Source organism: Chiloscyllium plagiosum, chromosome 34, assembly GCF_004010195.1.
Source record: "Chiloscyllium plagiosum isolate BGI_BamShark_2017 chromosome 34, ASM401019v2, whole genome shotgun sequence".
Taxonomy (NCBI): Eukaryota; Metazoa; Chordata; class Chondrichthyes; order Orectolobiformes; family Hemiscylliidae; genus Chiloscyllium; species Chiloscyllium plagiosum.
In genome coordinates this window covers 33380996-33404989 of record NC_057743.1, presented here as the reverse complement: position 1 = coordinate 33404989, position 23994 = coordinate 33380996, and the positions used below count along the sequence as shown (strand labels likewise).

Here is a 23994-nt window from a genome sequence, read left to right as displayed (position 1 = left end):
CAAATTTGAAGAGGGAAGAGACTGAAATTAAAAGTCTACTGATGTCCTTGAAACTTTGTTGATTATCGTAAAATCCCTGGATCGTTAATTCCCATTGGCAATTCCCTTCCCTCCAGGGCCACAGCGATGTGTTTGACTTTGAACCACCCCCTGAAATGTTTGAGCAAGCTGTTCAATTTAAGGGTGTTTAAGGATAGCCAAAAAATGCTGATCTTGCCAGCAATGGCGACAGCCTGTGAAAGAATAAAGAAAGGTTTTAGCTTTCCTTTCAGTCTGGAACGTTGCAGGGACATTCGGTTTGGGAGGGATTGGAACTCATTAGATTTTGATCTATGTTTGACCATCAGGGGTCAATGGGAAACCTTCATTGAATGGAGACACTTTCAATCAATGTGATTTCTCCTAAACCTGGAAACATGGGACGGTCAAGACCTCGAATCTCAGCAAATGGACATTCATTACAATTCCAGACAGTTTTAGTGCTCACTTGTCACTTGAGGCCAGTTCAGTGTGATAGATTTAGGGACAGCTGTTTTAGCAATCTTGCCCTCATCGATGTGAATTTTCACTCCAGTAAGTTGAGTGCAATGCTGACATCTGAAAAGGAACTGTGGCTGTAAGCTTAAAGGAGAAACATTTTAGAGAACAAGGGAGGTGGGACTAACTAGATACCTCTCTGAGATTACAGACAGTCCATTGGGATTCATTGCGAGCGTCTTGTCATAGGGTTGCATGTCGGGTCGTTCATGGGGAGGGGACCAGTGTTTTTGTTTGGGTGGCCCAACAACAGGGTGAGTGGGGGGAGGTTTGTGGGATCAGAGAGCAATCCAGCAGGCAAAGCCAATTGGATCCTATATCTCCTCACCTCCTTCCACTTAGGGTTTCTTGAATCCATTGTTAAACTGCAGCTAAAATCTGAGAAATGGAGGCGCATTGAAATATTAAAGTTAGGGTCACCTCTGTTAATAACAAAAGACAAATCCATGTTTGAGTTTTACAGAAACTGAAAGAACTGCGGATGCTGGAAATCTGAAACAAAAACAAAAATTGCTGGAAAATCTCAACAGGTCCAGCATCTGTGAAAAGAATTCAGACTTAACGTTTTGGGTCCAGACACCCTTCTTCAGACTGAAGTACATGTCCATATGACAAAAATATAATCAGTGGTTAGAGGCAGACATGAAATAGGAAGCGAAGCAGATGTATTGAGAGGAGAGGGAGATGGGCTGGGGCAGGAATCACCAACCCTTTCTCTGCCCACCATGATGATTAGTCAACTGAGCTCACCTCCAGCTCCAATCCAAGGGCTAACACATCCAGACGTTAAACAAAATTGCACTTACTAAAACTACCTTTAATTAAACACCTTTCCATTCCTTTATTGTAAAATAAATGCTGGAGGCATGGAGAAATGGGTGACTGGCAATGGGAGATGATCTGATGGGAACTGCCTGTATGAAACATTGGCAACCATTAGTTTTGAGTCTACGGTCTGAGTGCAGGAGGTGTGATGTGACAAGACTGTGAACATATATTCTGTTGGTCCGGGAAACTAGAATCAGAGTGCTTGGTGAAGAATTAGAGCCAAGCTCTTCAGAGTGAAAACAACAAATGCTGGAGAAGCACTCTACACCCCACCAGCACCCCCTCCCTCAAACTATAGTATAAATACTAGCCCCTCCACACTTCACTTCAGTTCTGATTAAGAGTCATCTAGGCTTTTTATGTTAGCATGCTCTCTCTCTCCATGGATGCTGCCTGACCCACTGTCCAGCATTTGTTGTTTTCCTTACAGATTCCAGCACCTGCAGCAATTTGTTCCTACTTTCTGAATGAAATTGGGGAAACATTTTACACACAAAAGGTGGTAGAAGTTTGGAGCTCTCTGCCACAAATGGCAATTGATTTTCAATGTGATGCTGATTTACCAAGGGTTTTGTGGGATTGGGGAAAAGGAGATTGACTAAGATGTTAATAAATGACAAATCAGGCTCAAAGGGTGCTGTGGGTTTACCTCCAGTAAGCTATTTTGCCTGGTGCGTACATTAACTTTACAAATTAAGAAACCGGTTGTGGATAATGTGGTATTGTTATCTAAGAATATTGCTTCTTCAGTAGAGGCTGTGCAGGTCATTCTGTTATAAAGTGTGCTTCGTCAACCGATTGATGAACTGGGGACACTGTTTCTAAAGCGCAAACGTTTCAAAGATGTGCTGGTTGTAACATGATTACAGCACCAAATCTTTAATCGCTGTTTCTAAAGCTTGATTTTTCTATAATGCGGGGTCACACAAGAACACAACCATCGCATTATAGAAGAACTGACTGTACAAAGCAAAGGTAAAGGAGGATTGTTGGCAGCTGGTTTGACCTAGAACCACTTGCCAGTAGAGGTAGCAAATGCCGTGAGGTACCCGGAATGGGGAAATATCATGGTCGTGATCCCTACTTGACCTTAACTTTGGCCACGGTCTTAAAACCTCAGTGCATTTTAATGTGGCTGCAACAAGTGCTGACCAGGCAGGAGATAAATGGTTAAATTGCCCTGCTCAGTATTTCCCTCTAATTAATTGGCTGATGATAGCGTTGATGTTCATTTTCTTTGGATAATTAGTGTTTGAAACCCTCATCCTCATAGTTGAAAACATCAGAATCTTTATGCTTGGCTTGTCAAGCTTGGTACCTAGAATGTAGTGCATGACCACACAAAAGTGTGGGTTTAATTCCCGTACCAACTGAGCTGGTTGCTTACTTGCCCTGCTCTTTGGAAATATGATGTGAACCATGGTTAGCAACCCTTGGTTAGCAGCGTGGATGCGCTGCAAAGAGAGGTGATGTGCAGCTTTGTTTAGAGACCTCAGTTTGACCAGCATCAGTTGTGCATTCTTTAAGGATGAGTTGAGAAGAAGAAACACCAACAACAAGTTGCTACATTTGACAGGAATTGGCTCAGGAAGACTGCATTTACCAGATTTTAACATCAAACAGGCTCTGCTTTCACTATTACTTTAATAGGAGGAGTGACAATGCTCACATACTGTCACTTCCTATGGTGCAAAGAAATATTCAAGGACAAACATTACCACTGTACAACGACTATAAATTAAGTCATTTCTGGCACCTACTGCTGTGATTTAGTTTCCAAAAGCTTTGATTCTACTGTGCTTTCTATTGAAAGGAACTGCAAGTGCATGCATCAGATTGATGTACAAAAACTGTGATAATACGGTGTATAATAGAATGGAAACCCTTTATCTAAAGTAGACAATGGTCATGAACAATCAAAACTGACATGATATTAGACTAAATAGGGAAGCATAGTAGAACTAAAAGCAACGGTAAAATACGATGAGGTAACAAATGTGTTGTAATTAAACTTAATTAATAGTTTGGATCTCATTAAATTAATTGAAAAGAAACAAAATTGGATATGTACTCCAAATTTAGTTCCCCAATTTGAGTAACAATGCAAGGATTAGTGAAGATGTGAAATATTTAAATGATGAGGTAAATGAGGAGATGATTACAACGTTTATTTTTCTTAATTTGGTGAACTTTTGTGATCCTCAAGATAATACATGTGAGAGTGGAATCAATGTAAACCAGTAGCAATTTACAATTAGATGAAATACAATCTGATGTTGAATAAAATGCCCTTAACCATGCCCCAGGAATAAGGAGAAAATTTATTTTCAGAATTGCGATAATAGAATTGCAAATGAGGAATCTGGTTCTGCTTTTCTTTGCTTGCAGCTACAAGAAAACTTCCCCTGACTTGACAATGCACCATCACTATTTAAGCAAAGTGATTCTCATTTACCCCCATTTGTCCCATTTATCCACCTACCTACCCTTCACTTTGTAATCCACAAACCCTGCAACCAGATGCGTGGGAGTACTATTGGTCCTGAGACATGGGGGTGGGTTTTATCATAACTTGGGATGGGCAAGCCCACAAGAGTGTGCAGAATTCTGACTTTAACCCTGTAAATATTTTTGTTCAGCATCGTTAAAATGGGCAGGTGTAAAGACAGACGTGGTTGTCAGTTTGCCAAGTGGTGGAATGAGTTAAAATTGGGTTGGGTGTAAAACCAGCATTGCACTGAATTTCAAAGTTTCCTGACGGACAGAATAGGTTAAAATTGCTCTCTTTATAACAATGTATGTAGTTGCCAACTTTTTTCTTTTGCTTTTATGCATAAAGAACTGGTCCATGTGTAGATCATGAAGCTAAGTGCCAATTGATGTTTTGGCTGAGATCCGCTGTCTGACTGCAAACAAGTGAATCAGTTCAGGGATCGACCAAAGTTTCTTTCCAATTTCACGATTCGTTTATTTACCAAGTATCATCTGCTGGTTTGTGTTTTAATTGTAATAACTCAGGAATCCCAATTGGAAACAGACCTTGTTTGTTGTTGAACATCAAAATAGAGCCACTAATCGTGGCATACACAGGCAAGTACCAGCCCAGGACAGACAGTTCTGCAAAACCCATCCCTGGGCCTGCTTTATAAAGGGCTCAGGTGATGAGTTCCAGCTGGATAGGCCATTGTCGGTTACCAAGGAAATTCATACTCCTAAAAGCTCCACAGGGATAGTAATTTCCCAGGGGCCTTAAAGGGGTTATCACAATAATATTACATTTTTATGTTTTAATCATCATTTTCACAATTTGATCTTCTAGTAAATGTATCATGGGAAGTCATTTCTGTTCCCACCATTTTCTTTGAACAGTGAGTGTACCCTTTTCCTTCTTTTCACAATTCAATTGATTTTGAATCATTTCAAGAAGTTTTACGACAGACCACTGTTTCTCGGAAGGTCGGGGGAAATATCTTGTGGCCATTGCTCATTTTATCAGCTGAATTGCTTCCACCAAAATGTGTCCTTTTTCAATTTGCTGCTTTTCCATTTTCACTGTGAAACTGTTTAATCTTTCCATTTGATGTATAATATTCTGTTAATGTGAATTATGGCAGATGTGTAGAACCTGTGCCAGACTGAGCTTTTGGGTTCTTCACAGCTTATTGTGTGTAGCAAGCAGAATGACATTCCATTAAGGTTTTCTATTGAATCCAATTTCTGCTCATTGTCACGTACTAGTATTAATCTCTGTGCAATTTTAGTGCGGGGCTGAGTGTGTTATCAATAACACTCCTTAATAAAGAGTCTGAGATGCTATTGAAACCGCTATCTCTATAATTCAGGAGACAGGTGATGCTGATATAGAACCATTATATTTGAACATGAGATGACCTTAATTTAAATGTACAAATGGATATTGTAATTCAGCAAGCATAACCTTGAATTGGATCGCACCTATATAGGGTATCTGCTGATCTGAAGGGAGACATTTTATTAGACACTATCAGATGGGGACAGGACTGGTTGACAAAGTGATTTCGGAACTGGCCTCTCACCTCTGAGACCTGGGTCCAAACACCGGCCAGGCAGATGGAATGAATGACACTCTTTCTGGCAGCTGGCCTTGAGAAGCTAATGTAACACGAGTAAGTGCAGTGTCAATCTATGGGCATCTGCTCGTATGTAAAACTGCCACGAGATCTGGCACACATTGGCATCCTTTATTCATAGGGTGGCAGGTTTTGGGGCACAAAAGCAATCTTTTATTGCCGTATTATTATTGCGGTCCTGCATAATTAAAAGATCTTGGGCAGGTTTCCAAGATATTCATAATTAGCTGGAAATATTAATTGTTAAAGGCAGGTCATACTGTGTTTCAAACCCTTATAACATCCATGCAACCATGATTTACAAGCAGAATGAAAAGAAACATTAGCTCTCATGGGCAATAATATAGTTTGAGAGTTTGGCTACATCAATGACCTGATAGATTGTACCCTTCTATATATAACTTTACCAAGGAAATTGCTCTCAGTAATCTTTCTGCTGTGCATAGGGCAATAAGAGATCTACGGTGGTTATCTCTTATATGATCTAATGTCTCCATAAATACAATGGAATTTGTTTGTAGTATGGTGAGTGATGTGGGTTTCAGATTGAATCAAATAAAATAATAGATTCACACACTACATTATTGCATTTGTCAGTCCATTCTTTTTGCATAACGCATGTAAATCATGGATATATGAGTTTTACAAGGTTTTGAAACGCAGTAGGACTTGCCTTTGTCAATTGATATTTCCAACTCGTTATGAATATGACCGGATTAATTTGTGAATGAATGATGTGCCTCAGGGGAGGAAATCCATTGACCTCCTTCTTCAAGGACTGTGTATTGTGGTGAGAGACACACAAACTATAATCGAAAAAGAAAACTTTGTTATAATAGACCAATCTGAATAACTGCCCAATGCAGCAGTTCCCTCGCAGGAAAGACATTCAAGCTTTGTGGAAGCTATCATTAAAATCTCCCCTTTGTGCTTTCCTGATGTTTGGTAAAGCAACATCAGCTCCTGTATTTTGTAGTCTGTACTTTATAGCCAAGTGTGTCATTACACAACAACGACTGGACTTCAAAAAGGACTTCATTGGTTGAAAAGTGTTTTGAGGCATCGTTAGGTTTTGTAAGACGCTATGTAAATGCAATTTCTATCTGTTTCCAGTTGGGGATGTGAATTGATTTTGTTTAGATAGCTTTTAACTGCATTCATATAAAGATCAAGACCAGCAAGGGACTGACTGAGGTAAATAGAAGTGATATGCATAACAATAAATTTCTACCTGATTTTCAGCCGATTCTATAGTTTTCTTATTCAGTGGAGTCTCTGAACGTAACAGTAGAAGTGTTGAAAATCGTTAGATTACTCAGAAGCTAGTTGGCTGCTGTAATGGGCGAATTATCAGTTTTCATCCTGATTGGATTGATTAAATTGTCTCCCTCAATCATCTCTTTCTTGTCATTGTACTTGTTCTTAAAAACATTAAGACATCGCTGACAGCCAACCTATAAATCTTACATAACCGCAATCGGCAACCTGCAATAGGAGCAATCGTTCAAATTACTTGCTGTTTCTCATTAACACAAGCAATGGGTTGAGATGAACAGTAGAGACGCATTGAACAGGAAACTAGACATACACACAAGAGAGAAAAGAATTGAAGGGAATGCTGATGGAGTAAGTTGAGGGGAGACTTGTTTGGTCCCTGAACACCCAGCGTGGAAAGTTGGGCTGAATGGCCTATTTCTGTGCTGTACAATGTATGGAATCCGAGTATATCATTCTCAACTTGTAAAAGCAAACTTTCTCTGTGAAATGTGACCTGGGATGACAGGACTGATGTTTAGAGAGAGACTGGATCAGTTAGGAGGACTACATTCATTGGAGTTTGGAAGAATGAGGGAGGATCTAATGGAAACCTATAAAATTCTAACAGGACTAGACAGGGTAAGTATAAGAAGAATGTTCCCGATGACCTGGGGAAGCCAAATCCATAGCCACAGATACAGGGTCAGCCATTTGGGACTGAGATGAGGAGAAATGTCTTCACCCAGGGAGTGGTGACCCTGTGAATTCTCTGCCACAGGAAGTGGTTGAGGCCAAAATTTTGAATGTTTTCAGTTTAAAAGGGGTTAGATATAGTTCTGAGAGCTAAAGAGACCAAAGATATGGGGAGAAAGCGGGAACAGAGGACTGAGTTGAATGGTCAGCCATGATCGCATTGTACAGCAGAGCAAGCTCAAAAAAGTAATTGGCCTATTCCTCCTGAGCTCTATGCTTCTATATTACTGCGTTTGGATAATGTGAACACTGATTTGGGCAGCATGGTGGCTCAGCGATTAACACTGCTGCCTCAGAGTGCCAGGGACCTGGCTTCAATTTCAGCCTGAGGCAACTATCTGGGTGGAATTTACATGGTTTCCCTGTGTCTGCGTGCTCTGGTTTCCTTCCACAGCCCAGCGATGTGCAGATTAGGTGGATGGACCATAGGAAATTGCCCACAGTGTCCAGGGATGTGCATGCTGGATGGATTAGCCATGGGAAATGCAGGGTTATTGAGTAGAGGGGTGGGTTTGGATGGGGTGCTCTTCGCAAGGGCCAGTCTGGACTCGATGGGCCGAATGCCTCCACACTGTATGGTTTCTATGATTCCAGCAGCTACACTGCATTCCCAGGTTCTCATAGGGGCTAAAGAGACTAACCTGAAGAATTGCAATGCAGGAACCATGAGGCATCTGACTATGATGGATATCTGTATGTTCCTTGTGTTGACTATCATACCATGCTGTTTCAGTATATATTTGTCAAGGAGTAAATAAGGATGTTTGCATACTTTACCTTTTTGCCACTAACCTTCATGAAGTGAGGTGGGAGGGGGTAGCGGGATATAAAATGGTTACTTTTGGACTTTAAGTGATGTCCCTGTGCTTTCTGTTCCCAATTCCAGATCGCTGTGGAAACTGCCAGTTTGGTGCCATTTGCGAGGCTGAAACAGGAAAGTGTCTTTGCCCCACAGAATGTGTCAGCTCTGAGCAGCTGGTATGTGGCACAGACGGCAACACGTACAATAATGAATGCGAGCTGCATGTTCAGTCCTGCATCAAACAAAGGGATATACAAGTTGCAGCCCAGGGAGAGTGCAGTAAGTACTTTTGTATTGCCTTTTATAGACATTACCCTCCGAGGGAGTTGCATGTCTGCAAGCCTAACTTGAGGTTCAGCCTGGTATCGGAGTAGTTCACCTGGATCACAATGATCCCCTGATACTATTTAAAGCTGAGGGTGACATGGCAGCTCAGTGGTTAGCACTGCTGTCTCACAACGCCAGGGACATGTATTTGATTCCACCCTCAGGTGACTGTCTGTGTGGGATTTGCATATTCTTCCTGTATCTGGATGGGTTTGCTCCAGTTTCCTCCCACAGTCTAAAGATATGCAGTTTAGGTGGATTGGCCATGTTAAATTGCACATAGTGTCCAGGGATGTGCGGGCTAGGTGGGTTAGCCATGGGAAATGCAGGGTTACAGGGATGGGGTTGGGCCTGGGTGGAATGCTCTTCGATGGGTCAGTATGGATTTGGAGGCCCAAAAGACCTTTTTCCATACTGAATGGATTCTATGACTTCTCCTAGTGTGTGGTGTTATGGGCTAGGCCAGACCACTCAAAACATTCTTAAGCAGACAGTCCCCAGACCGTAACTTTGCAATTTGTACAGTGAAAATTACCCTGAGTACGATAACTAGGTCGACTCAAAATTTTTAAAACAGACAAAACTTTATTCACAACATTACACAATGAAACACAAAGAACAGAATAAAGAATCCCTACAGAGCTTAACCTATCCAATTAGATTTAATTATGCTGTTCCGAATACGCACAACAGTCCCTATAAGCAAACTCCCTTTAAAACCCAGTATAAATGGAACACATGCTTATAGGTTGAAGTTGAAGGGCAGAAAAGAGAGAGAGTTTCCACACAGCTCACTGTTGAAGACTGAACTAAAACTGTTCAGCCCAGCTAAAGAGTTGACTACTCCCCTTTCATCATACAGGACACTTCTAAAACATGACCACTTTGGCCTGAAGTCTCATCTGTTTACATAGAAACAAAAGGCCTCTCAAGATCCTTTTCACCTCTGTACCAAATCAGACTAATCAGAGCCCGGCTTGGTTTATTGCCCGTCTGAAAAAAAATCAAAGGCAGAGTATCCTTGAGCTAATGAACAGCTTTTAGGAAAAAAGAGACTAGCTTTGTGACAGTGGACAAGATTTCTCCCTCAGTCAGCAGTTACCACAAAGCACGTTTCAAATGTTGGGAAGTTGCCCATTCAGAGTTTGCTACATTTACCTCCAATAATTGTCACTACTATCTAAAAATCATTCACCACATGGAGTGCTTAGAGACATTGCGATATGATAGAACACTATGTATTTGCAAGTGGTTGTATTATTGATGACTGAGATTTTGAGTGGTGTCTAAATAAAGAGCCTTGGTTCATTCTGATTTTGTTTTTGTTTTTGTTTATACATAAGATTCTCACATTTTGATGGTACCGTGCTTTGAGCTATGTTTCTGTTTGATAGCTGACAAAACACGCTAGGTACTTGATACATCGGCAAAGTTAACAAAACATTTAAGAGAGTTAAATGCCATTCAGTTATTATCAAAGTTTGAATGAAAGATTTATTGAAGTGCAGTAGATATAGCCATAGAGTCATAAAGCACAGAAACAGACCCTTTGGTCCAACCAATCCATGCTGACCATAATCACAAACTAAACTAGTCCCACTTGCCTGAGCTTGGCCCATATCCCTCCAAACGTTTCTAATTCATTGCCTAATCCAAATATCTTTTTAATAATGTAACTATACCCACATCCAGCACTTCCTCTGGAAGTTCATTCCACACACTAACCACTCTCTGTGTAAAAAAATGTTGCCCCTCATGTCTTTTCTAAATGTTTTTCCCCTCACCTTAAAAATATGCTCCCGAGCATTGAAATCCCCATCCTAGGGAAAAAGTGCCTGCTGTTCAACTTATCTACGCCCTCATGATTTTATAACCTTCAATATAGCCTTCAATGGGTGGCACGGTGGCACAGTGGTTAGCACTGCTGCCTCACAGTGCCAGACATCCGGGTTCAATTCCCGCCTCAGGCAACTGTCTGTGTGGAGTTTGCACATTCTCCCCGTGTCTGCGTGGGTTTCCTCCGGGTGCTCTGATTTCCTCCCACAATCCAAAAATTTGCAGGTTAGGTGAATTGGCAGTGTTAATTTGTCCGTAGTGTTAGGTAAAGGGGAAAATGTAGGGGAATAGGTCTGGGTGGGTTGCTCTTTGGAGGGTCACTGTGGTTTTGTTGGGCCAAAGGGCCTGTTTCCACACAGTAAGTAATCTAATCTAATAAGGTCACCCCTCAACATTCTACTGTCCAGGAAATAAAGGTCCTATCCATGCTCTTATGTTACACACAATATCATGAGCTTTTATTTTCCACAATAGTTGGATGTGCCATTAATTAGAGTCATAGAGATGTACAGCACAGAAACAGAGCCTTTGGTCCAACTCGTCCATGCCAACCAGACATCCCAACCTAATCTAGTCCCACCTGCCAGTATCCGGCCCATATCCCTCCAAACCCTTCCTATTCATATACCCATCCAGATGCCTTTTAAATGTTGTAATTGCACTAGCCTCCACCACTTCCTCTGGCAGCCCATTCCACACACTCACTATCCTCTGCATGAAAAAGTTGCCTCTTAGGTCTCTTTTATGTCTTTTCCCTCTCACACTAAACCTATGCCTTCTAGTTCTGGACTCCCCCCACTTCAGGGAACAGATCTTGTTTATTTATCCTATCCATGCCCCCCCATGATTTTATAAACCTCTATAAGGTCACCCCTCAGCCTCTGGCACTCCAGGGAAAACAACCCCAGCCTATTCAACCTCTCCCTGTAGCTCAAATCCTCCAACCCTGGAAATATCCTTGTATATCTTTTCTGAACCATTTCAAGTTTCACAACATCCTTCCAATAGGAAGGAGACCAGAATTACGCGCAATATTCCAACAGTTGCCTGACCAATGTCCTGTACAGCCACAACATGACCTCCCAACTCCTGTACTCAATACTCTGACCAATAAAGGATTGCATACCAAACGCCTTCTTCACCATAGTATCTCCTAGTTGTTTTCTCAAAATGCAACACCTCAGATTTATCTAAATTAAACTCTGTCTGCCACTCCTCAGCCCTTTGGCCCATTTGATCAAGATCCCATTTTTAGTTTATTGGATAGTCAGTAATCAAAGCAAAGTTACACAGTTTCTTGGCCCTTAGTTATCTCCTCACATGAGCTTTGCAGGTTTACTTGCCTTGGGAGCAGCCAAAATCAGTGGCCAAAATCACCGGGAGCCTCATTGTCACATAAATGCTGGCTAACTCATGAAATATACATTTGTATAAGTGCCTTTCATGACCCCAGGGTGTAGAGTGCATTTTAAAGCTGCAAAAGTCCTTTTTAAAGTGTAGTCACTGCTCTAATGCAGGAGACATTGCAACCAATTTACACACAGCAAATTCCCACTAACAGCAATGTGATAATGACCTGATGATTTTTGTTGTGACATTGATCAAGGGTAAATATTGAGCAGGATGGCAGAATAACTTTCTCCTTTTCAATATAATAGCATAGGAATCTTTTATATCCCCCAGCCAACCATACTGAACCTTGGTTTAATGTTTCATTCAAAACCCTCAACGATAGACAAAGTCAAAAAACAACCCCAACTTATGTGTAATTTTAATATTGAGACCTCAGATTGTCTGTTTTTAAATGGATGAAAGAAACTAATTTTGTCAAATTCTTTTTGGTGAAGATAGTTCCCTTTTTAAACACATTTTAAAATTAGAATTAAAGTTAGCTTTGTTGTCAGGTGCACTTGAATGAGTGCAGTCAAAGGTTTGTAATGTCATTGCTTATGGTGACATCTTTGGTCCAGGATACCCAGGCACTGATACTTAAGCATTAATACAGAATTGAAAGAATATCAATAAAGTGTCCCCCTCTCCACCCCCTCCCCCCCCCCCCCCCCACACACACACACACACACACGCTCCAGCCTGCAGTCCGGGATTCGCCCCCCACCCCCACCCAACAGCCCCAGCTTCTGGTCTGGAACTTGCCACACCCATCGCTCCAGCCTCCGGTCCACGACACACCTCCTGAGACTCCCCTCCCGTATCAGCCCAGTCTCAGGCTCACCAGCAATGCTCTCCGGTCTGAGAGTCACCTCCTCCATCCCCTTCGGGTAAGTTTTAGAAGTTAAAAGTTTTGGGGGAAAAGAACTACAGAAAAGAGAAGCAAAAAAAAGAAATGGAACAGGCAGAGCAGAGGAGCTCTGGTTGGGGTGTCCTTCTCCAACCCATGCTTCAAAACCTGATGGAATCTCTATGGGAACGACAGCAATCTCTATTGTCCTACCCTATTGTCTGTTTTCATATTTCAGCACCAAATCAGAAACCAGTTACTTAAATGTGAATTGAAATGTATGTGTTTCTGATCATGTTCCTCTTCCACTGAGTTATTTAATAAACATACACTGTACAATGGTCTGTCACCCACTTTAAGAATTGGATAAGCTGACTGCAGATGTAAGCACTTTGCTTTAACATGGATTGTATGTGGTTTATTTGGGTATTTGCACCCCCCCCACACCCCAGGCTGGCTATTCCAATTATTGTAGTTGCTGCAGTTTACAGTACTGAAGGATTGTCAGTAATCAGTCAGATTGGTTATTTTTTGTATCATCCATTCATGAGATGAGGGCATTGCTGGCTGTGTCAGCATTTATTGTCCATCCTCTAACACAGTCAAGCCCATTTCTGTGGGTCTGGAGTCATGTATAGGTCAGACTGGATAAGGACGGCAGATTTCCTTCTCCACAGGGCATTAATAAACCAGATGGATTTTTAAAATACTGGTCGTTCTGTCCTAATGTACATTTCCTCAATGCAAATTCGCTGTCACGCGATTGACAAATTGGGGACGTTATTTCTAAACCACGAACTTCTAAAACATGTGTTGGCTGTAAAGTGATTACATCGTCAACACTTTAAACGCTGTTTCTAATGTGTGATTTTTCTATAACGAAGGGTTGCACAAGAACGTAACCATCATGTTACAGTAGAACTACCTGTAGCAATATTTACACCATTAGGCTAGCTTTTAATTCCAAATTTTTTAAAATAATTATAATTTACCATTTGTTGTGATGAGATACAAACACATGTCCTTAGTACAATAGCCTTGGGTTCTGGATTCCGATTGCTGTGACATGAACACTACCTCCCCCTGAAGGAAGGTGGGAGTATAACTCTTAAATATAAAAAAACTGGGAGGACATTCACTCGAGGTCAGGAACCACACCATTTACCCTCTTATGGTTGTGGGCGTGAGTTCACTGTTGTCCGTTATGGCCTGAGGTCTGTGCTGACATAAGATTGACCCCTAAATCTAGTGAGGGAAGCTGGCATCATCTGTGGTACAAGTGACATTTGCCAACTTTTCAGAAAATCGCATCTGGAGATATCTATGACCAGGCTATTGCTCCTTTGCTATTGACATTGAGGGAAGTCACATAGAGGCTTTGGGTGAGAGATCCTATAAAAAGTAATAGAGTGTGAAGAGAAAATCTGATCAATCTGAGAGGCACAGATGGTTATGATTTCATATTTCTAATCCTTTCCTCCCCTCCCACTCCAATCAGTAATGTAAATGGCTTGGCTCTCTGCTTTGGATGAAGATTGTGTTCATTCCAACACCATGTAGAGGCTGAGGCAGATAAGTTCTGTGTGCTGCTTTATAAATGGTGTTTAGACTGATTTAACCCCTTAATTATTTCTCCATTGTTATCAGTTGTGACTGACCATAAACATGGTTCGGGTGAGTAGCAGAGATTCCTTAGCTGGTTCAACATTTATTGTCCATCCTCTAAAGCAGTCAATCATATTGCTGTGGGTCTGGAGTCACATATAGGAGAAAGTGAGGACTGCAGATGCTGGAGGTCAGAGTCGAGAGTGGGGTGCTGGAAAAGCACAGCAGGTCAGGTAGCATCCGGAATGGTGAAGGGCTTATGCCCAAAACGTCAATTCTCCTACTTCTCAGATGCTGCCTGACCTGCTGTGCTTTTCCAGCATCCCACTCTTGACTCTGGAGTCACACGTAGGTCATGCAACTGAATAAATATGTGTAGGTCATAAAACTCTTGATGATAATGACGGTTAGCAAAGTCGACCAAGGAGATACATTAGCAGAGGGCAAGTGATGCCCTTTTGGTATTATCACCAGACTGTCAACCCAGAAACCCAGATAACGTTCTGGGGACCCAGGTTCAAATCCCACCATGGTGGAATTTGAATTCAATAGAAAAAAATGTCCTGTGTGGACCTCTAACCTGTTTTCCTTCTGAAAGTTGAAGTGATTCGGTTACCATTGGAGGAAGTTCTCTGGGCCTGATGCAGAAAGGCTTCTCAATGTTTTGCTATTCCTGTTTGCTCACCTTCTCACTGTTCTGTTTCTCAGAGCAATGTGGTGCCACTATCTGTTTGTTTGGAGCAAAGTGCGTGGGTGGCCAGTGCATCTGCCCTCGGTGTGACAATCAACCCGTTTCCTCAGTCTGTGGGAGTGATGGGGTCACGTACATGCACCTGTGTGATCTACAGTCTGCCTCCTGCCAGCAGAAGAAGAAAATCGAGGTTGTGGATGAGGGTTTTTGCGATGATGGTAAGTATCCCTTATGAACTTGTGCAGACGTGACTAGTGAGGGGCGCTGCCCTACAGTTTAGAAGCTCTGTCCATTAAAGGAACAAGCTTGGCACTGCCTTCTCATCAAATTCCTAAGTATTTATCAGGCAAAAGTGAGGACTGCAGATGCTGGAGATGAGAGTCACTCTCAGTCTGCCAGTTGTTAGCTTCCTTTCTGCCAGTCACTCTCAGTCTGCCAGTGCAGCCTGTACTGGGAAGACTGATGAAAATGCAATATTGGGCTTGTGAGATTGAATTAGGCCAGAATTAGGCACAGATGGTTATGATTTCATATTTCTAATCCTTTCCTCCCCTTTTTTAAACAATTTGATGCCCTTTTTTAAACAATTTGATAAGATTATGAATGTTTTGATTTGTGGACAATGATAAATGGTGGCGTGGAGAGGAAAGAAAGTTGTCAGGCAATATTTAATAGAGGATCTCCTACCAGATGGACTGCCAGTGGTATCCCTGCAAAGACAATGTTTCAGAGGAAATCCGATATATTCAGTCAGGCACTTGACTGGAGTGATGTTGGTTTTCCTCAAGACCAGGGACACCAGGGACAGAGGCTGTGGCTCACCATTGCTCAGCAGCACCCTCAGGGAGGAGATGGCTACTATAGGTACTGCATCCATCTGAGGCTGAACATCACAAGACTGAGGGATGCAGGCAGAGGTGAATAATGGCGAGGAATGTTGGTGCGCGAGGGCGCGCCCTCACATGATTGCCACGTCCCTCAATCAGGCAACAGTACCCTAACATGTTTTGGGCTTCCTACATGATGGGTTCCATGCAGGGACAGGAAGATGCCCTTAAGTAAGCGTTAAACACCCTCCTAGGGGCCTCAGTTAGTGTCAGTTCAGGAAAGTTGTCCCCAAGCCTTCTTGCCATGCATTGAATGAGGCAGTGGGAGGAAGGCAGAGGGAACTCAAGCTGCCACCCTCCCAATGGATTAAATCCCTCACCAACACCAAACTTGCCTCAGGGCGGGGGCATTAAATTTCATCCATGATTGGTTTTGAGTGCTCAGCGCAGAGTGTGTGCTGTTCACTTTCTCCACTGCTGTACTGCAGGTTTATTTTCATACTAATTGTATAACCAGACACTGATATGCTACGATACTTGAGCATGTTGTATTTTGAGCAGGCTTTCATAGGAAACAGCTTTCCAATCTTCAGTGCAGCTGCTGCTGGCTATGTTAAATTTACTTGTGTAAGTCATGCATTGACTGTCTGTAACGAAGCAGTCGAAAGTCATCCCTTGTGGGAAGCACTTCACAAAGTAATTGGGAGCCAGTACTCTGCCAAATATAGTGTCCTTGACCAAGTGATAGGCTCATAAGTCCATGAGGCCAAGATTCAGACAGTGGAAATTAAGACTGGTGTGTTGAAGACAGGTTTATTGGTGTTCCACACTCTACCAAATGTCCTCATTAAATTGCAAGGCATTACTCATCACAATAGGAGTTTGAATGGTGCAGTTGATAAAACACATCTACATACAAAATTATTCATTTTCCTCCAAACCACCCCCTGCTGTGGAAACCATCATGGGTAGAGAGGGCTACACACAAATGGGAGGTCAGCCTTACACGTCATGTCCCCGTACTGTCAGACTAGCTCCATCGGGGATTGGTGAAGTGCAGTGTTTCTTTTAATTGCTTTTGTGGTGGAAATCTACTCCCCAGCCTGGTGCTACTTTCCCAATGCAGGGAGAGGCAGTTCACTAGCAACCAACCACTCTAGAAAAAGGTCAGGATTATTTTTCTTAGAGTCATAGAGGTGTACAGCAAAGAAACAGACCCTTCAGTCCAACTTGTCCACACAGCTAAATTAATCTAGTCCCATTTGCCAGCCCTTGGCTCATATCCCTCTAAACCCTTTCTGTTCATATACCCATCCAGATGCCTTTTAAATGTTGTAATTGTACCAGCCTCCACCACTTCCTCTGACAATTCATACCATATACTCACCATCCTCTGCGTGAAAAAATTGCCCCTTAGATCCCTTTTAAATCTTTCCCCCGACACCTTAAACCTATGCCTTCTAGTTTTGGACTCCCCTACCCTTGGAAAAAGGCCTTGCCTATTCATCCTATCCATGCCCATTATGGTTTTATAAACCTGTATAAGCTCACCCCTCAGCCTCCTATACTCCAGGGAAAACAACCCCAGCCTATTCAGTTTCTCCCTGTAGCTCAAACCTCAACCATGGCCTGTTCCTTGTAAACCTTTTCTGAACCCTTTCAAGTTTCACAACATCTTTGCTATAGCAGGGAGACGAGAATTAAATGCAGTATTCCTTCCTCTAATCAACTCAATATTCAGTCCTGAGCTCTCATTCTGCCAGTCCTATGCTGACAGTCTAATGTTTGGAAATATTTAACGAGATTCATTGCAGTTCAAGTGGAAAGTTGTTCACAGTGTGTTTCTGCCCAGGTGTTAATGGACACAGTAGAGGAAGTCAAGCATGTAGTACACTGATCTCCTGGCGCACTTAGCGCGCAGATAGATAACCCAATGCTTTTCATTTCAAATTTCCTAGTTCACTACTCTTGTCATGTTGTATAATCTCCTTTGATTTCTAAGGTTCAGGAAACAATAACCAAGCCTGTGATTTACACGGTGCTGTGGAATCTTTACCCTTGGCACTCGAGTAGGAAGAGTTTTGTCAACTCTGTTCTGAATGATCACTCTGAATGCTTCATAGAATGGTGCCATACAGGCTCTCCAAACCTCTTCAACATTTAGCATCAATAACAACTGTAATAAGGTATCAAAAAAAGCAAAATACATCTAGAAAATTTACATTTAAACAGAAATGTGAGCAATTGATCTTTGCTCATGCATTGGGGATGATAGAGAGGCTGGAAGTTTGATGGTAAATGCTCCCTAAATACTGTTCCTGAGGTGTTCAGGGATGTACATGATGACTTTAAAGTGTCTTTAATGTAATTTAGTGGAAATGGTTAGTTATTTGACACCTAGGGGTTGTTCTATTATAGAAAGAAGCATAAATGTTTGTAGTACAAAGACCTGGTTTGTTGTGAATGACTGTACAATGACTGATCTAAAATTAGGATGCAAAGTCTGGTCCCTTTTATTTTACAAGGTTTGTTCATTTTTAATTTTCAAATCATTTGCACGAATGATTGAGCATAGCTTTAGGAAACAAGTTGCTAATTCTAAAGGTGGCTAAAAGCCTAGTGCTGCATTAAATTGTTGGACGGAGTGAGGACATTTGAATGATGCATCTTCTGCGTTCACTTACTTTGGTCAGAGCTCTTCAAAAGGGATGGATTTGAATTATGGAAAGAAGTGAGGAAAGAAGATGACAAGACGATAAGACATGGGAGAAGAAGTAGACCGTTCAGCCCATTGAGTCTGCTCCACCCTGATCTGATCTGATAATCCTCAACTTCACTTTCCTGACTTTTTCTCCATAAACCCTGACTCCCTTCCTGATTAAAAATCTGTTTGTTTCACACTTGAATATACATAATAAGCCACCCTCTACGAACCTCTTTGGTAATGAATTCCACCATTTCTCGGGTTCTGAGAGAAGAAATTCCTCCTCATTTTATTTTGAATATTGCGACCAATTATTCTGAGAACCCCAATGGGCTGAGGAGTGGCAGATGGAGTTTAATTTAGATAAATGCAAGGTGGTGCATTTTGGGAAAGCAAATCTCAGCAGGACTTATACACTTAATGGTAAGGTCTTGGGGAGTGTTGCTGAACAAAGAGACCTTGGAGTGCAGGTTCATAGCTCCTTAAAAGTAGAGTCGCAGGTAGATAGGATAGTGAAGAAGGCGTTTGGTGTACTTTCCTTCATTGGTCAGAGTATTGAGTACAGGAATTGAGAGGTCATGTTGCGGCTGTACAGGACATTGGTTAGGCCACTTTTGGTTAGGAGACTTCTGGTCTCCTTCCTATCGGAAGGATGTTGTGAAACTGGATAGGGTTCAGAAAAGATTTACAAGGATGTTGCCAGGATTGAAGGATTTGAGCTGTAAGAAAAGATTGAATAGGTGAGGGCTGTTTTTCTTGGAGCGTCGGAGACTGAGGGGTAAACTTATATAGGTTTATAAAATCATGAGGGGCATGGATAGGGTACATAGACAATGTCTTTTCCCTGGGATGAGAGAGTCTAGAACTAGAATGCATAGATTTGGGGTGATAGGAGCAAGATATAAAAGAGACCTAAGGGGCAACGTTTTCACGCGGAGGGTGGTGTATATATGGAATGAGTTGCCAGAGGAAGTGGTGGAGGCTGGTACAATTGCAACATTTAAAAGGCATCTGGGTGCATATATGAATAGAAGAGATATGGGCCAGGTGCTGGCAGGTGGGACCAGATTGGTTTGGGATATCTGGTCGGCATGGACGAGTTGGACCGAAGGGTCTGTTTCCGTGCTGTACATCTCTAATGACTCTACACCCTCTGATCCTTGACTCTCCATGAAAGCACAGAACTTTTCCATCATCAATCATGTCAATTTCCCTGAGAATCTTACATGTTTCAATAAGGTTGCCTCATATCCTTATATATTCTAATGAATACAGGCCTAATTTACTCAACCTCCCCCTCGTAACACAGTACTTTCTCTTGACCGACTCCAATGCCAGTCATATGCCAAAGGTATGCTATCTTTCTTTAGATAAAGGACCCAAAATCATTCACAATATTTCAGCTATGGGCTGACTAGTGCCTTGATTAGTTTTAGTAAAACCGTCCTACTCTTATACTCCATTCCCTTTGAAATAAAGACCAGCATTCCGTTTTCCCTCCCTATTACTAGTTTAACTTGGATGCCAGCTTTTTGTGATTCATGCACATAGATTCTCAATCCCTATGTCTTTCTCCATTTGAACAACATTTAGCTCCTCTATTCTTCCTGCCAACATTTCCCCACATTGTATTCCATTTGCCAGTCTTTTGCCCAACCTGTCTATATCAAGACAAGGACCTGAGGGCACAGCCTTAGAGTAAAGGCAAGACCCTTTGGAATGGAGATAAGACGAAACTTCTTTAGACAGAGAGTGGTGAACCTGTGGAATTCATTGCCAGAAAGGGCTGTGGAGGCCAAGTCATTAAGTATATTTGAAACAGAGATAGATAAGCTCTTGATTGCCAAGGGGATCAAAGATTATGGGGAGAAAGTGGGAAAATGGAGTTGAAAAACCTATCAGCCATGATTGAATGGTGGAGCAGACGTGATGGGCTGAATGGCCTAATTTCTGCTCCTGTGGTTTTATGGTCATATCGCTCCCCAGCATTTTGTGTCATCCTCAGCACTTGCTTTCTCACCTCTGAGAATGAGGAGTTTAAAATCATTTTTGACCTGTACCACAGTGTGCCGCGGTGGGAGATACATTTATACACTGCCTGAGGAGAGAGGTATTTGGTTATTTTCTGGCTCCCCAGTTTATCTTAAGATGGTAAATGACCAATAAATGGAAATGTTTGTCATGCTAACATGAAATTTATAACTTGGCACTGCTAAATGCAAAAAATCTATAAGCTCAAAATGTACTTTGCTATAATTTGGAATTCATTTGTATAAATGCATCTTGACTTACATGATGCTTATCCTCTTCCTCTTTAGGGACCCTTTAGTGCTCTTGTTTCCTTCTCCTTCTTCTCTGTATTTTTTTCTTGCATTAACAGCAAATAAATACAAATATTTCATATTTTTCTCCATGAATATAATTTGACAGACTTGCTTACAGTCTAGATGGTAAGGTTTGGATTCCTGGCCTTGGCATTATGTTCACCTTTGACTTTTTTTATTTGTAGAGTCATAGAGTTATACAACATGGAACCAAACCCTTCAGTCCAACTCCTCTTAGACTAATCTAGTCCCATTTGCCAGCACCTGGCCCATATCCCTCTTCGCCTTTCCTATTCATATACCCATCCAGATACCTGTTAAATGTCGTAATTATACCAGCCTCCACCATTTCCTCTGGCTGCTCATTCCATGCACACACTATCCTCTGCATGAAAAAGTTGCCCCCTCAGGTCCCTTTTAAATCTTTTCCCTCTCACCTTAAACCTATGCCCTCCCCCACCCTGGGAAAAAGACCTTAGCTATCCATGCCTGTCATGATTTTATAAACCTCGATAAGTTTATCCCTCAGCCTTTGACACTGCAGCGAAAAATTGTGAAGAAAAACAGTGTATTTTCTCTCTGAAGCCCAGATTTGAAATCGCAGTTGGGTCCTGAATGCATGCAGTAGATAAAGGGAGGACTTCATTAACTTTGAGCTTTCTTGCTGTCCACTGAAGAGAGCAAATTAAAAACTCAGACAATGGGGGATCCTGAAGCTTAAGGACAGGACTGTTCTGACGTTCTGGCCTCCTGGTTAAATTGCCCCCAACCCCTTTTCCGTTGATTTCTGTGCCAGTTTTTGCATCTCAGCAGTATTCTGCCTGTCTTTTTGCTCTTGTCAGAATGCGGTTCCGGAGGGTCGGGCTCAGGTGAGGACAATGAGTGTGAGCAGGAACGGTGCCGAAAGTATGGCGGAACGTGGGACGAGGATGCGGAAGATGACCGCTGTGTTTGTGAATTCCTCTGTCACAATGTCCCTCGGAATCCTGTGAGTAATGACTCTCCTGGTTTTCGTCACTACCACAGGCAGCTCTCCAAATTAAGATGAAGCTTTGTAATAGTGTCACGAAAAGTGATTCCTTTATCCCTGTTCTTCGTTTTGAAAACAAAAGCACTCTGATGATTGATGATAAGGCATCCTATTGTTCCTGCACTTATAAATTACCAAGGCTGCCACTCAGTCCTTCAGGCTATCTTGGTCAAGAGCCCTTAATTCGAAACTTGTATTTTAATATCTTGCAATATGATGAGCCTGCTCCTAAATGTACCTTTCAACAAGGGAAGAATTGCATTCCTGTATGATGAGTGTGTCCAGTTTTGGGTTTATCAATTGCAAATTTAAGAGCAGAGCAAATTTTAAGCCCAGTTACTTGATGAATCAACCTATTCTGCTCCATTTCTGCTTCAGGAGAAATCCCTTTACCCTGAGAACAATGAGAATGTGCAACTTGCTACCACATGGAGTTGCTGAACTGAATAGTATCGTTAAGGGCGATCTGAACAAGTATTTAAGGACCAAAGGAACAGAAGGACGTGCTGCTTAGGGTTAGACACAGCAAGGTGCAAGGAGCCCCATGTACGACATCTTTACATGAATCCAGATGACGATAAAGAGGATGTCTCTTTGCTGCACATCAATGTAATAATTGAGTCCATGCCTTAAAATGGGCCTCAATGCAGTTTCATTCCTTCTTTGCAGTGGCCAGTGAGATTAATGGGAGGTGCCAGCAGTGACATTACTGTTATTTATAGGACCCAGCATTGATTTTTTTTCAATAACCATACCCGTCAATTTGAGGTCCATTTTGTTAGGACCTCTTTAACTTATCACCCAGAGCTTTCATGTGCACTGGCTTAGATTTAGAGCTTCTATAAATCAATGCCACTTCCATTCAATGCCATTATACTATTCTTTTTTGACACTCCCCAGGGCAAGTGACTTTAGCAATGCATGCTTTGTCTGCTTAGCTCAAAGGCAACTGTTTCATCTCGGAATCAAAAGAGTTCAGGCCCAATTCCCTCATTTGAATGCATAAACTAGACTGATACCTCAGTATCAGCTGATGATTACCACAGCAGCACCGCTCTGCCAAAAATTCTATTTTCTGGTTGTTGTGTTAAACTGTAGCCCCGTCCACCCGTTTAGGTGCACATCGAGGATTCCCAAGATACAAAAGAAATCCAAAAAATAAGTGAATGTGTCGTGACCTTCCGTGCCTGAAATAGAGGTGAGAGGTCAAATGTAAATTTTTTGGATCTGAACTGTGTTTGCCACAAGAGATTGCATCTCACAGTCACTGCGTTATTGAATTTATAACTTGCTCCCCTCATCTCATTGGAATTTCTACAGATATTCAAATCGCTTTCTGGTCTCCCACAGTTGGTGGGGCTGGGGGCGGTGAGGAAGGATCAAACTGTGGGCTTGTGGAATTTTTAATCTGGGAGGCCTTGTTGAAGGTGCTACTGATAGCCTGAAGCAAGTTGAGGGAACATCTTTTAGAAAGAACTTCCTCTTCAAAAAGGGGAGAAAAGCTTACTTAGAAAAAAGATGCTGTTGAGTTTGTGAATTGAACAAAGTTCCTTTCATTCCTGTCAGCTGTATTTCTGTTCAAGGTTTTGTCCTTTTTTAAAATCCTGCTGGGAATGATACTTGGAACAGATGTTTCAACTTACCCAGTGCTACTTTTTCCACAGGGTTTAGTATTTTTCCTTTGAAGGTATTTGTCCTTTTTTCTCCCTTTTGATGTGAGACTGCCTTCTCTTTCTCTGGCTAGGTCTGTGGGTCTGATGGGATAACCTATGATAATGAGTGTGCACTGAGGATGAAGCGCTGTAATGTGCAGAAAGACCTTCATGTCATCATGCCTGGTGCCTGTGAGGGTGAGTGCCATTTTCATCCATTCATTGTAATCTAATGATCTGTCATAGAGGCCTTGGATTTATTTAGGACACTCGACCACAATTTGGTTGCCCTTCGGCTGGATATTGTCCAGTCAACAGACAGTCGGAACCGAAACTGGGAGCCAGACTGACCTGGGGTGGGGATGTATTGAAGTTGGTAGCAGCCATTTCAATTAAAGCATGACAGGCAGAACGAAGACACACACACACTCACACACTCACACACTCACACACTCACACACTCACACACTCAC

The 23994-nt window shown here is 42.0% G+C and overlaps 1 protein-coding gene across 3 annotated transcripts in view; it reads left to right on the top strand.

Annotated features, from left to right (window-relative positions):
- agrn (agrin) overlaps positions 1-23994 on the top strand; it is a 228782-nt gene that overhangs the window by 99312 nt on the left and 105476 nt on the right. For all 3 annotated transcript variants that reach the window (XM_043676122.1, XM_043676123.1, XM_043676121.1), the window contains exons 8-11: positions 8371-8565; positions 15002-15202; positions 21682-21827; positions 23614-23719. In XM_043676122.1, the coding sequence (XP_043532057.1) occupies positions 8371-8565; positions 15002-15202; positions 21682-21827; positions 23614-23719 (648 nt within the window). The remainder of the gene's footprint in view (positions 1-8370; positions 8566-15001; positions 15203-21681; positions 21828-23613; positions 23720-23994) is intronic.